The 13,930-nt window shown below is 41.2% G+C and overlaps 1 protein-coding gene across 1 annotated transcript; it reads left to right on the top strand.

Annotated features, from left to right (window-relative positions):
* The first annotated feature begins 4,385 nt into the window (after positions 1-4,385).
* On the top strand, positions 4,386-13,082 carry LOC146666793 (fibulin-7-like). Its single transcript, XM_085414913.1, has 7 exons — positions 4,386-4,534; positions 6,531-6,681; positions 6,902-7,072; positions 7,152-7,412; positions 7,584-7,721; positions 7,818-7,953; positions 12,214-13,082. Exons 1-7 carry the CDS (start codon positions 4,436-4,438, stop codon positions 12,572-12,574), a joined length of 1,317 nt encoding a protein of 438 aa, XP_085271039.1. The 5' UTR covers positions 4,386-4,435; the 3' UTR covers positions 12,575-13,082.
* Positions 13,083-13,930: the final 848 nt, after the last annotated feature.

Raw genomic sequence — 13,930 nt, 5'->3', positions numbered from 1 at the left:
TGGGCATAATCCCAGCTAAAAAATCAGAAAAGTCGTTTATGAAGTTCTTATTGTATTTCGGGGGGCGATAGATGACAGCGCAGAAAATCGGGTTTGTACGACTCACCTCAAATGAGGTAAGTTCAAAGCTGGAGAACGAAGGCTGTAGAAAACACTGCTTACATTTAAAATCCTTTTTGTAAACAGTCACTGTGCCTCCACCTCTGCCTGACGTCCGTGGCGAGTTAAAATAGCAACAATCCACAGGTAAAAGTTCAGATAGGACACTGGACTCACCAACACTCAGCCACGTCTCAGTCACACACAGAAAATCCAGATCACGGGAACTGAAGAAGTCCCGAAGAATAAAAGTTTTGTTTAAAAGTGATCTGGCGTTCACCAGGCCAATCCTAACGGGAGCTGGAGTTGGCGCTCGGGGTTCAGGAGGTCCAGAAACCCGCCACAGCGATCTCAGATTCCGATAATGTTGACAGCGGAGGTTTAGCCTGGGAGGGCATGGGCAGCGAGGCCGAGGAGCATCATCATCAAAGCCGACCACAGGCACCAAACAGGCATCAACAGGATCCAGAAAACGCCGAGACGCAAACAGCCTTGGCAAGAATCCATGTACTGGTCGGAAAACAGCAGAATAATTCTTTAGGTAAACCTTTAGCTTCACCAGGCGACCGCTTCGTTTACCCCGGCGACGAGGACGCTTTCGCCGGGAAGGTAGCGTGGGAACCCGGTACAGGTAACCCGGGGTTTCCGATGCAAATGGGGGCAGGGGTTGCTGCCCACCAGCTCCAAAGGACACAATATTTTGGACCACAGGTTTGAGGTCCAATAGTGTCTGGCAATCATACCTCAGCAGAGACTTTGTTTCATGGATGACACAAATTAAAAATAACATAAACAGGAACAAACTTGGCAGTGACAGACAAGCAGCCACACACACCGGCGCCATCTTGCCACGTGTGAACACAAAGTTCAAATGTACAAATGCATCAAAACATGCATCAATCTTCTCTGTGGTCTTCTTCTCTTCCTTCTGCACGGCAGATTGTCCTCCACCAGCCTTAGACTTCTCTGCCACTCCCGACTTCCTGATGCAGCACCACATCTTTCTTAGCACCTAATAATATGTATGCAAACATGCCATCTGTAGCGCTCTTCTCAGCATGAAGCCATACTACTGCTCACTGATCATCACTTTCACTTTACTTTCACTTTCACTTTATTTCTAAAGCACTTTAAAAACAACATAACAGCTGACCGCAGTGCTGTCCTTTCTTATTTGTCTGAAGCAGATCAAACAAATAAGAAAGGGCAAGACCATTAAGACACTTAAAAACAAATAAAAGGATTTTAAAATGGATCACATCTCTTCTTAACCTAACCTCAACAACTCTTTTCCTTCCACATGCCATGGCTCATCAGCTTTATCCCTCTGTAGTTACTACAGCTCTGCACATCACGCTTGTCTCTGAAAATCAGTACGAGTACACGTCTACATTCCTCAGACATCCTCTCGTACTCCAAGGTTGTTTTAAACAATCAGGTCAAAAAGATGATTCCCCTCTCTCCTAGATTTCTCCACCACTCCACAGGTATGTCATATGGATAATTTTCCACTCTTTATCCTTTCCATAGCCGCCCTCATTTCCTTGTTACCAACCCTCTGCAGTTCCTGATTCTCTAACTGTCTTCCACCCATCTACTTCTCTCTAACTTTCTTCTCTTCTCTCGTTAGCACATTTCTGTCTCTATCATTAACCACCCTAACCTGCTGCCCATGCTTTCTTCAATCTTTCCTCACTGTACACATCACCTCCCAGTACTCCTGTCTACTTTCTTTGAATCCCTGACTATCCTGCTCTTTCTCTGCTAACTTCTTCCTAAGTGATCCTGTATGTCCTCAGTCCAAAACCAAGTCTCCTTGTCCCCTTTCCTCTGTCCAAAGGTCACATCAAACACCTTTGCAGTTTCCGTCATCACTACAGCCATTCTTATCCAGCCATCTAGCAATTCTCCCCACCACCCAGAGCCTGTATCAGCTACTACACAACATCTCCTTATCACCTGTTCCCTTCAGCTACATGTCCAATGAAGTATGCTCCAATATAATATCAGCCAGCTCTCTCCCTTTACTGCTCATAGACGATACATCCAGTCCCTACTCTCACTACACTTTCCTGCTCTCTCACTGCTTTCTAACATGCCTTCCCCCTCTCCTCTTCCTTTGTCGTTTGCCAACAGTAGTAAAAGTTTTCATTGGCACAAGCACGACATTCAGGATAACTTACTTTTTTTTTCATCACTTTTCTTCTCTTTACTTTCTGTCATAAAGTGTAACCAAGGCAAATCCTGATATTAAACAATTAGAGGAATGATATCTTATTAACAGAGAAAGGTGCTAAAACAAATGTTTTTTCAGCTAATGTGAAAAACCTGAGGGACTGCTTTAAAGCCCAAAAAAAGATGAAGGATTATTTTCATAATCATAAGAATCAAGCTGTTCTAGAAAAGTCCCAGAATAAAAGCATGTATTTCCTGTGGTGTCAGAAATATAACACTTTGATGTTGTTGCATGATGATCATCATCATTTGTTCTAGTCGAAAATGCCAACATATGTTTAGTTTTTAAAAGTTTAAGATTATAACGCTTAAGAACTGAAGTCAGCTATAGCTACATCAGGATCACCACAAAACACCTAAAAGACAGACAAAATTACAAAACAACACCTCTCCACTCAGATGCTCCGTTTTGTAAGAGCAATACAGAAAACCAATGAAATTAATATTTTAACAAATTTCTTGCTGTAATAAAAAAAAATCTGTTAAAAGTTTTAAAACCTGGAAAAAAGATGACAATATGAGCCTTTCACTTCATTCCAGTGAGTGCTTCACAGCTCCACCTGTTTTCCAGGAGGTCTCAGGCTGTCTTTGGTGATACTGGCTGATGAGCAAAGCACAATCTGATAGCTCCATGTGGGTGTTGTTCCCGCATAATCAGACTTAATCTTGGTCCACATTCCACATTGCAAGTGACCACTCACATTTCTGTGATGTCATACTTTTGTGATGTGGACACACCGTTACACCACACACTAAACCCTAACCAGAAGAGCTTAACCCTAACTATAGCGCTACAACCCTAAGCACGATCACATCCCAACCCCCAGCCCCAATCCTAACAGCCTTTTATTTACAATGTTTTCCTGAGTGCTCATTGGCCGTTTTTGTTTTTTTACACGTCACAAAACTATGACATCATAACAATATGCTCACTTGCAATGCTGAACTTGGACCAACATTAATTATGATAATTCAAGAATAACTCTAATAAGAGAATAAAACTAAAGCATCTCTATTTCATACCAGCTGGTATCTGGTATGAATACCCAACCCCCTTTTTGGGGTTTGTATTCTGTTAGTTTACTTATGATGACATATCTGTTATTTAAGCACATATCTTGTGTGGACTCAGTGTTCTAATTTTAGGCATGTTAAAAATCAAAATGTGCTTCTTTTTGTTTTTCCAATAATCTTCCATAAAGACAGTTTTTAGCTGTGCAAATGGTTCTTTTGTGTTTTTAACAAATGCGTGAAAGAGTGTGTGTCCCTCTGCGCTCACTGCACATGAAATTCCAGGCTCTTCAAGGAAATTCAAGGCCTTGTTTGATGGAGTTCAATCATCTTTTTTATTTACTTCCAATTAAACGTTATAATTCCAAATTCAGCAGATGTGTTTTTCCTTTTGGGGATTTTCATGTGTTTAGGGTGCTGTATAGGAGATTATAGTGTGCATGCATACTCTGCCATTATCATACCTTATATATGACTCTGAGTTTAAGTTGAAGTTTGGACTTGTAGCAGCTGCAGGGTCTTTTCTAACATCTCTTCCAGGATCTCTACACCTCTTTTTTTTCTCTTTCTGAGTGGGGGATAACCGAGGCGGGGGCTTCTGCCTCAGATATCGCTGCCTTGTCATTTAGGAGCAACATGACATTATGCTGCAACGAGGCGAGTTTGGGGTTTCAAAAAAAGTGGGGCTTTATAGTGACTGTAATTGGAGCAAGAGCCACATTCCTGAGCTGGAGAGCGAATCTGAAATACTCCCCAACAACGGGGGATGATTAAAAGACACCACTGCCAGCTGACTTCTCCTTATAATTTAAGTCTATTTCTGGATTTGCTGATGGTTTATAAAAAAAAAGAAAGAATGGACAGCATGTTCCAGATGTGGGCCCTCCTTCTTCTCCTCCTCCTCCTCCTCTGGCTTCAGCTTCCACCTCCAACATGCCTGACAGGGAGGTGGGTGGAGGTGAAGGTGGAGGTGGAGGGAGGGTTGTGAGGGAGCGCAGGAGAAATTTGGCAAGTGCCCTTGAAAAGAAAGAGCAGGAGAAGAGATGGTTCAGTTCTGAGGACGCAGCAGAGGAGCTGAAGACGGATCATCATGAGGATGGAGTTTTTTTCCAGGATGAAGGCTGCTGGGGTCATTACGCTGACGATGATGATGATCAGCCTTCATCAGATTTATTCTTCTTCTGCTCAGGTTGGTACCGGTGTCTGACCTGGTCATGCTTTTTAAAAAAATAAGAAAAACGTGAAATCATCTATATTTGGACCGAAGGTCTCATAAGACTAATTCAATATAATGTATGTATTCAATCGAATTCAATGTAATTAAAAAAATTACGACTGTTTTTCTTAAATAAAATACATAAGAATAGTTCTTATCATGTTTGCATTTTACTTTTATAGCTTTTAGGCTATAACACTTTAATGTTCCCAGTCTTGGAGATGATATTCCTGAAAAAAAAAGTCATCCCCTAAAGCTAAAATAATGCATGTTTAACATGTCAGCTGACCCCTCTCTAATTAGTAGGACACTGAAGGAACAATTTTGAGTAAAATGAAAATGAAATATATGAAATCAAAAGTTCATATAAAGTTCAAATAAAAAAATCAAGCAAAATGAAGTAAGTTTAATTTTTTTTTTTTACATTGTACTCATGTAACAAAATTTCATGGTAGATTTACATGTAATCTAATTACTTAAGTCAGCATTTTGGGTCTAAATGTTTTTTGAGTAAAAGTTGACATCAAAATGATTTTATATCCAGGTTTTATTTCTTAGAGAGTCAAAAAAGTTGGAACATGATCTGATCAAGAGAAAGATCGTGATCTTTTTTATATTAAAAATATATTTGAGATTATTTATTGAAGCATAGTGCAGTACCACACACTATGATTATAGATATAACAAAGAAAAATCCATTTAGCTCTGTAAATTTGGCCATATGATGTTCATAATCATCTTCTCTTGCAAGTCCTGAGAGCTTCAAGCATGGCTGATATTTTTAGATTCTTCTATGCTAAACATAAACATCAACTCGTTTTTCAAACTCAATTAAACATTTATGCAGACAATCATCGCTGATGATGAGAGCTCGGTCTCCAACTAAGACTGAGCAGTTTTCAAGAATCCAGTTTTCCAACCTGAAGGCAAAGAGCAGCAGGGACACATGTTTCTCAGCATCTGTAATATCCAGATGTTTCTGAGTCAGAACATTCAGCAGAAATGACCTGACCTGGAATTTCAGGCATCACAAACACATATCTTCAAACTGTAGCTTTGTGTGCTTCAAAAAATTAAGATCAAATTGAAGATTCATCTTTCTGACATGTTGGAGAAGGTCCAGCTAGAAGCAGAAAGTATAAGACGACACATTAGGAGTTCTGCTCAGAGCAAAGGTGCACAGGAGCATGACCTTGAATTTGATTCAGGTAAATTTAAATCAAGTGGAGCTCTTTGAACTTTTTAATCTTGTGTACCGTTAAATAATGTCCAAAAAACTAAAATTAAAAAAAAGAAATTCAACGACTATGACACACCCTTAGCCCTGGTCAAATCAATCAAAGTGCACGAACAAATTCTTGTTTTTATTGTCATTAGAGTTTGATTACTCACACCAACACCAAAGTCTGTTTAAATACATAGTAGCTGCAGCTCAGCACGCAGAGCTCAGGTTCACCCTCCTTAGTCTTCACTGCCTGTAAGAAACCAAAGGAACGCCTCCAAACACCGAAAACACAAACCACAGGTTCGCTGTGTGGCAGCAGCGCCGAGTTAAGCTGTGTTTCAACAGTGATTGTGAGGCGAGCGGCCGCTTCTGGTTCAGTTTTCACCCAGGCTTAAATGCAGCTCTGAAAAACCTCACCTCTGTGTGCAGACCTCACACCTGCAAACAGAATGTGATGGTAATCTTCTGCCTCTAGCCAAACAAATTATTACAACCTTGGAAAAACTTTGTGTTTTCATATTTGGGCCTAAAGATAGAATTAATAGTAATTAATGAATATTTATTGTGATAGGAGGCATTTAGAAGTATACACCCACATCCACCGTGCACATTTGAGCTTGAGTCAGCTCATGGTTTTGGTGTTCTGGCCCCAGAATTTACTCAGCTTATTATAAAAGTGCCAAAAAAGACAAAGATTAGATGGAGGAAGGCCTTCTCTAACCCCTCCTCGTCCCGCCCCCACAGGAGTGTCCATCCACTCACGATCTGCTGAACTCGCTGCGGCAGGTGGAGAAGATGCTGGCGGTCCATGAGACGTCCTACCAGCAGAGCCTGCGCTCCCTAAAGAAGAAGATTAGCACCCTGCACAACAGCACCATGGCCGTCTTTAAAATAGGTAAAAAAATAAATGGTAAAAGTGGGAGGAGTTTTTGGTGTAGTGTCCCTGTGGCGGGGCATGGTTTGTGGCGGAGCTGCAGGGGAGGCTGACACACTGGAGCACCGTCAGTTCCTGGTGTCTGTTCCAGATGACCACAGGGTTTGAGCTGGTGTATAACTTTTCTGAGGTCCAGCAGGTGGATTAAGATTATCTCAGACAGAAATGTTTTGCCTTGCAGCATCCTGCCCCAAACCGGATCCCCCCGCTCACGGCCGCAGACTGGGCAGGGTATTTGGCATCGGACACGAGGTCCACTTCCTGTGCAAGTCCGGCTATGAGCTGATTGGTCCTCGGACCCGAGTGTGTCTGGAGTCTCTGAAGTGGAGCGGTCAGCAGCCCATGTGCAGACGTGAGTCTCCGGAGGTCAATCACAGTTCTGCTTCAAAGTTTTGTGCTTCTGTTTTTTTAAACCTGGTTTTTCTTTTCAGACCTCAACAGCACCGCCAACTCCCTCCCCTCCTTCTCTCCCGCTTCTCCCTCCTCCTCCGCCTCCTCTTCGTCATCATTTCCTGCTTCTGCTGCTCTGTCAGCATCCTCTTCAGCAACTTCACTTTCTCACCAGTCACCCACGTCATCCTCTCCCTCCTCTTCAGTACGACCCTCTCACTGCACACACTTCCTGGGCTCCACCCGCTGCACCTGTGACGTGGGCTTCACCATATCAGGCCGTGACAACAACATCTGCACAGGTGATCAGTCCATACCAATAACCACCACATTAACAAAACGCTGATCATTCTCAGCAGTTAAAAAAATCGATTTTCAATGTCTTCGCTTGAGAACCAAAATTGTTGGATGTAAATTTTCTTTCAATCAACCGACCGATTAATCAACTAGAATTTTGCTTGTGTCTGTTTCAGATATCGACGAGTGCCATCTGTTTCCCCTCGGTCAGCCTGGCCTGCTCTGCGTCCATCAGTGCGTGAACACACCCGGCAGCTTCCACTGCATCTGTCCGTCCGGGTACGACCTGACCAGAGACGGCCGCAGCTGCACAGGTCAGAGTTCAGAGGTCATCCTGTTCTATTTGGGGAATGTTTAAGATGGCTGCACCCTTGTAGTTGTACCTCTCACCTTTGACCTTTCGCATTCAGACATTGACGAGTGTGAAAACCGGATGCACAACTGCACAGCAGACCAGCTGTGTGTGAACACCTACGGAGGTTTCCAGTGCGTGACGGTGGAGTGTCCTCGCTTGAAAAACGCCACGTACATCAAAACATCGTCCATGTAAGAGTACTTACCGACCTTTTTCTCCTCAACCTTCCTCTGAGCTGTTCTCTTCTATCTTACCTTCTGTGTCCCGTTTGTGTCTCCATATCTCCACATAAACCTTTAGTTTGTACAATCTGAAAGTTTGCGAATCTCACTATTTACTTTAAAGGCAAACAGTCTGAGTTTCCAGTTTGCAGCTCACTTTTCACAGTTTCAGCACTACTTGGCAAGTAGTTTTTGATGGTGGACAGACAAACTGGCATCTTCCATGCAAAGTACTGGTGACCATGGCAACCTGTGGTGCCTTAACAATAATAAAAAGGTTTTTGGTACAGCACCAAATACCTGTTTGCAACCAGTTTCACACTAGAAGCAACCACTCAGCAGTGGGTCGAGTGCTAGACACTTTTTCCTATCAACCGATGGTTGCCAAATGATTGCCAACCAGTCTCTAAGTCTGTGTGAGTGGGACTCACTAATATTAACTCGAATAAAGAAAGGTTAGAGTGTGATTTGATCCCCAAAACCAAAACAATCTGTCTGTGATTCAAATGAGCTCAGTGGTGTGATATTTGTCCCATTGGTCAAAAATCAGTCCACATGCTGTTTGAGGCAATCCAGAGAGTTGCAAAACATCTGGAAACTCTCCAAGTTCTATGGACTTCGTCTATTTGTCCAACAACTGTGGATGAAAACAAAACTGACAGTCTGAATTTGAAACTAGCGAACAAGCAGTCAAAAGAATGACTGCCCTGAACTACACTCAATTTAAATCACACATCGAGAGTGCAATTAAACAGCACCCAGAAACACAAAGACACAATCAAAACCATAAACCTGTCACCTCAGAAGAAAAAGAATCAGACATAAAGTCAATGACAGGGACAGCGATAAAGAAATATTTGACAAACAATGACCTCGACCTCACAGTTAACCACTTCCCTCCTCCACCCATCTCTTAGCTCTGGTAGAATCTGGGCTGAGAGTCAGGCTGAGGTTTGGCCTCAGATGAACTGCTGAGTTTTCAGGCTCCAGTTAGCTGATCGGTCAAGAACCTTGAAACGTGTTTACAGCACTGGACGTGTTTACCACAGCAGATTGTTCAAGTACTTTTTCCACACCTGGAATCACGGAGATGCCAAATTGCAAAAATTCCCCCAGTCAAACCCAAGAAACTGCAAGACAAATACAGTCAATACAGTAATTGCATGAAAAGCAAATAATATGAGGATTGACCTGATCACTTCTTTGTGGGGAAAACCACCAAAAGAAAAAATAAACTATTGGGAGAACTTACTGTAAAAGTTGCCCATCATTCATCTTCAATTTGAAAGAGGATGTCAAAGGCATGTAATCTGAGCGAGCCTTTTGTTGGACTCACTAGCTAAAGAGGGACTTGGATAAAGATGATTTAGCAAGCCACAAATTCAACACAAACGTTTGCAGAAAACAGCTGTTGTATCATCTGTTTCCTGTATTTTGGTCACAAAAAACATGAAAATTGCAGGCACACAGGCTCTCCAGGGTGTTTGGCTTAGTTCAAGGGTTCTGCAAAATATTTTCTGAGAAGATTTGCAGTGGAAACGTTACTCTGAAGTATTTTAACTATAAAATTTTAACACATCAATTAAAAACTAAGAATCATTTTGCATAAGACTAGAACAAAAGGCAGCAGAGGAAGGATAAAAGACTGTATGTAGTGAAATTCCTCACATTAGTGCCATCACAAAAGAATTTCTAACTTTGATACAAAACCTTTAACAAATATCAACCCTTGATACCATTTTACAAATGCGTCAAATATTAACATTAACAAAAGCCTCTCGAGGTCAAATCTTATCTAAAATATTTTTTTAAGATTTGCATGATTCACAGTTCAAAATAAATCTTTCATTCATTCACGCTCTGTCTGAAATGAGCTGTTTTAACTCACCCCAACCCCCAACCGGCTGCAGAAGATGGCCCCGCCCCTTCCTGAGCCTATTCCTGTCGGAGGTTTCTTCCTGTTAAAAGGGAGTTTTTCCTTCCCACTGTCACCAAAGCGCTTGCTCATAGGGTCATATGATTGTTGGTGTTTTCTCTGTATGTATTATTGTAGGGTCTTTACCTTTACAATATAAAGCGCATTAAGGCAATTGTTTTTGTGATTTGGCGCTCTATCAAAATATAATTGAAAATTGAACTCCTAGGATAACTCTCTCTGACCACTTAGAGAAAAAATATACATATAAACTGTGAGTTTAGTGGCAGTCCATGTTTCAGACCATCTGAGCTTTTGGCTCACAGAGGTTACTTGTACATATGCTGAGTTATTATCACTCAACTTTTGTTATGTTTAATATGAACGTTCACTACTGGGACAGAAGATATATGACAGAAAACACTAACTCTGTCAAACATTTCAGCATGTTTATGTCTAAAAAACACCGTCCCAAACCTAACTCTGAATCTGGGAGGGTGCAGAGTACGCCTGCACTCTCTCCAGCATATAACAAACAAAATCATGTGTTCACTTTCAGTGTTTGTGTCAATTTCTGAGAAAAGCAGGTCCTTACCCATGAGTACAAGAGCAGGGTATCATTTCAGGAGACTAGGATCATTTCAGGATTTTAACAGATTACTCTGGGGATGACTAAATCAGACTGGATTCTACTATAGAGGAGACAGGAAGTCGATGAAGATGAAGAATACAAGAATGCGTTCCAACCCGCAACCACACTTTGTTGGAGATGTAGAAGATGTTTTTGACCCAAGACTGACCTCAGATGTTTTTTTGCTAACTATGACTCACAAGCTAACCATGAAGTGTAGCTTTACGTGGTAGGAGGCATTAGCATGCTGAAGCTAATCAGATTAAACTGGATTAAAAAGATATACGTCACAGAGTGATGAATATAAAAGCATTTTACAGGAAGTGAAAAGAGTTATTCAAAACCAATGGGTGCCCTCAAAAGAGTCATCACAAAGACAGAACGATAGCTTGAAAAGTTTGATTAATTTTCTCTAACTAATAATCTGCACTTCTCTCAAATTACAGCTAAATCACCTTTTTCAGATCATGTCAAGCATCCAAACAGGTTTCTTCTCTCTCGCTCTCTCGTTCTAATCATCATGTTTTGTCTGGTTTGCTGTATCAGCTAACTTTTTTTTCGAACTTTATTTGAAATGATAAAGCGAACAGTCAGTCATTCCAGTTCAGTTTGTACAGTAGACATACAGGGCAAATAACAGTAACAATATACAGTACAATGAAGTAAGAAGGATTATTTCTGAATGAATTTCAATCAATGATAAACCTTTTTTATTGGAAGTCAATTTAAGAGAGTTTAAGTAATATTCAATTTCAATCAAAAACAAATTAAATGATGAGTTTTGAAATTTGTATCAGCTAACTTATCATATAAGTAGCACTAACACATGACACTTTTTTATTAGAGTTTAGCATCAAGTCCTTCTGTGAGCTCGATCTAGTCAGTTAAGAAACGCTGGTTGTGTCAGTTGCTTTAACGACAGGTGCAGTAGAGGGGCAACCATGAGAAAACTCGAAAACAGGAATGGTTTAGCTTGAGGCGATACGTGGACCTCACAGAGGTTTCACAGGTAATCAGACTCCTTCAGGAAGGCACATCAGGACATTCCTGGGTTTTCGTGCATTTTAAAGACCCATTTTTACTCCTTGGCTTTTAATTCTGTAGGAGTCTGTCATTATTTTATTCTTATTATTTTCCTTTCCTTTTAAATGTTACCTGATTATTCTATTGTACAGTACTTTTAAAAACAACAACTGTGGACCAAAGTGCTATATAAATAAAACTGATTTGATTTGGATCTTTGATTTTTTAAGCAGTGCATGTGAATGTATGAGGCCACATTCAGGCTTGGGAACGGTGGACTCTTTATGATTGCAATAACCCTCAAGTGTGAGGTGACATCACAGGGTCCATGTAGTGCTTTAAAAGTAGACGCTACTCTGAAAGCTGTCTGGACATGTCCAAAAAGATGGTCTTAAGGAGAAGTGAGCCAGTTTTAGAAAATCTTTTTGATCACATGTTAGTTAGTTGTCCTTCTGTAATTGAGTATGTTGAAATCTTGTTCTTCCATTTATCCAATTCAGTGCTGCAGAGGGCAGCTGAAGCCCTGAGGCCTCGGTCTGCTGTTTTTTGTACTTGTTCATCTTAGATTAGGACAGAGAGCAGGCCGGTTGTTCCATAAGAATGACTAAAACCTGTGAATAACTGAAAACCAATAATGTTTACCCTCTTTGTGTTCTTTCAGGCGGTGTGAGAGGAACCCGTGCATGCTGGGAGACAAGCCATGCACTCAGGCACCAAACTCCATCTCCTTCCACTTCCTTTCTGTAGTGTCCAACATGTCCGCCCCGCGCATCCTCTTCCGGGTGTCTGCCACTCGCGTGCTGGGCGACACGCTGCGATTCGGCCTCGCCGGCGGTCGCGGCCGGGGCCACTTTAGTGTGCAGCGCTCGGGCAGACAGACGGGCACCCTCCTCCTGGTGACGCCCATCAAGGGGCCGGCCACGCTAGAAGCCGAGGTGGAGATGAGCGAGCTGGAGCACAACACCCTGCTGGGCCGCTACCTCACCAAGGTCACCCTGTTCGTGTCTCCGTACGAGTTTTAGAAAGGAAGCGATGACGGTTACCCGGGGTTTGTAGAAGGAGATAAGCTGAACTCTGACTGTACTGATGAAGACGTTTCAGGGCAGGATGAAGAGTGGACGTGGAACCACTGAGTGTTTTTGACCTCTTTGTAGGTGACTAACTGTAATTTTCTAGTTCTTTTCAAAAATATGAATTTTGTATATAGAGCATAACATAGCCAGATCCAAGAAGACCTAATAGTTAGTATTTAGGATTTTGAAGTGGGCCTGCTCTGCCTTACATCATTTTCTTGACATATGTGTAATATGTTGTTTTTGAACACAACCAGATAAGTTTCAGATAATGAGGTGAGCACATGTAGAAGTAAACCTTGTGAGACAAAAGCTCAGGCTTCACAAAGTTGTTTTTTTTCTACTGTTGGAATGATGTTACCAAGTAGTAGATATTCCTAATATGGTCATCTTAAGTCCCTCCCATACACTTTTGTTTTTGGGAAGGACAGCCAATCAGAGACAGTTGCCTTAATAAGAAACATGAACTGACAGGAATAAATTAAAGTTGTTGTTTGTTTGTTTTTATAAAGACCTTGACTCTGTTGGGTCCCACCTAGCATCACATTCTTCAATATTTTAAATTATTTTGTATTGAAAAACAATCTTTAAAAAAAAAACAAAAAACATTCTAACTAATCTAATGTTTGTTACATGTTCGTTTTTAAGAGTCTGTTCTCTACCAAAGTCACTTCTGTAGAAAGCTAACACTAACTTGGACTTAGACTGCTAGATGCTACGCTACACTGGCACTACTTAGTGCACCATTCTAAGTATGGATGTTAGAGTACAACCTGTACATTCTCCTTATTGGTTTAGTTCATATTAAAAGGTTTAATACTGCTTTTTACACACATGTTTATACAAAACCTTCCTTCAGTCATATAGAGCTACTCTACGGATGCCATCATTAAAATATGGAGCTGGAAATGAGGAAATTCAGTGACCCTGGACGCAAAACAAAAGTCAGCGAACTGGAGCACAAATTCAGCCAAACCAGTTAATTAAAGGTTGCGCAAATTATATGTTTGAGAAAGTCCTTCCATCACCTCTGAAAAACTACAGGTCAAAGTTCATGTCACTTTCAATTTTAAAACACATGCAGGGATGTGTCGCCCACATTTGTTTTTTTATGTTTACAACTGTGGTTATTGTTTTCCAGTCCATTCACTGGAACAATAAAAACCATAAACAACACATCCATTCAACCATCCATCATCTTACTTCCACTGATTCAGGTCAGGAGCTAGTTCCAGCTAGTTGAGCTAAATGAACATGAAAGGAAGCACAAAGGTTTATGTAACATGTTCAAACAACTGAAGCTGA

Source organism: Rhamphochromis longiceps, linkage group LG7 (genome assembly GCF_057381845.1).
Source record: "Rhamphochromis longiceps isolate RC_006_pf linkage group LG7, R_longiceps_female_GT1.1, whole genome shotgun sequence".
In the NCBI taxonomy this organism is placed as follows: Eukaryota; Metazoa; Chordata; class Actinopteri; order Cichliformes; family Cichlidae; genus Rhamphochromis; species Rhamphochromis longiceps.
The sequence above is the reverse complement of the archived record's forward strand: the minus strand, read 5'-3'. Positions and strand labels throughout refer to the sequence as shown.

Excerpts from the sequence above, each read along its gene's own strand:
- LOC146666793 (XM_085414913.1), top strand. The coding sequence starts at position 4,436 with ATGAGGATGGAGTTTTTTTCCAGGATGAAGGCTGCTGGGGTCATTACG. Across the intron at positions 7,413-7,583 it reads TGACAACAACATCTGCACAG|ATATCGACGAGTGCCATCTG; the intron begins GTGATCAGTCCA and ends TGTCTGTTTCAG. Across the intron at positions 7,722-7,817 it reads AGACGGCCGCAGCTGCACAG|ACATTGACGAGTGTGAAAAC; the intron begins GTCAGAGTTCAG and ends TTTCGCATTCAG.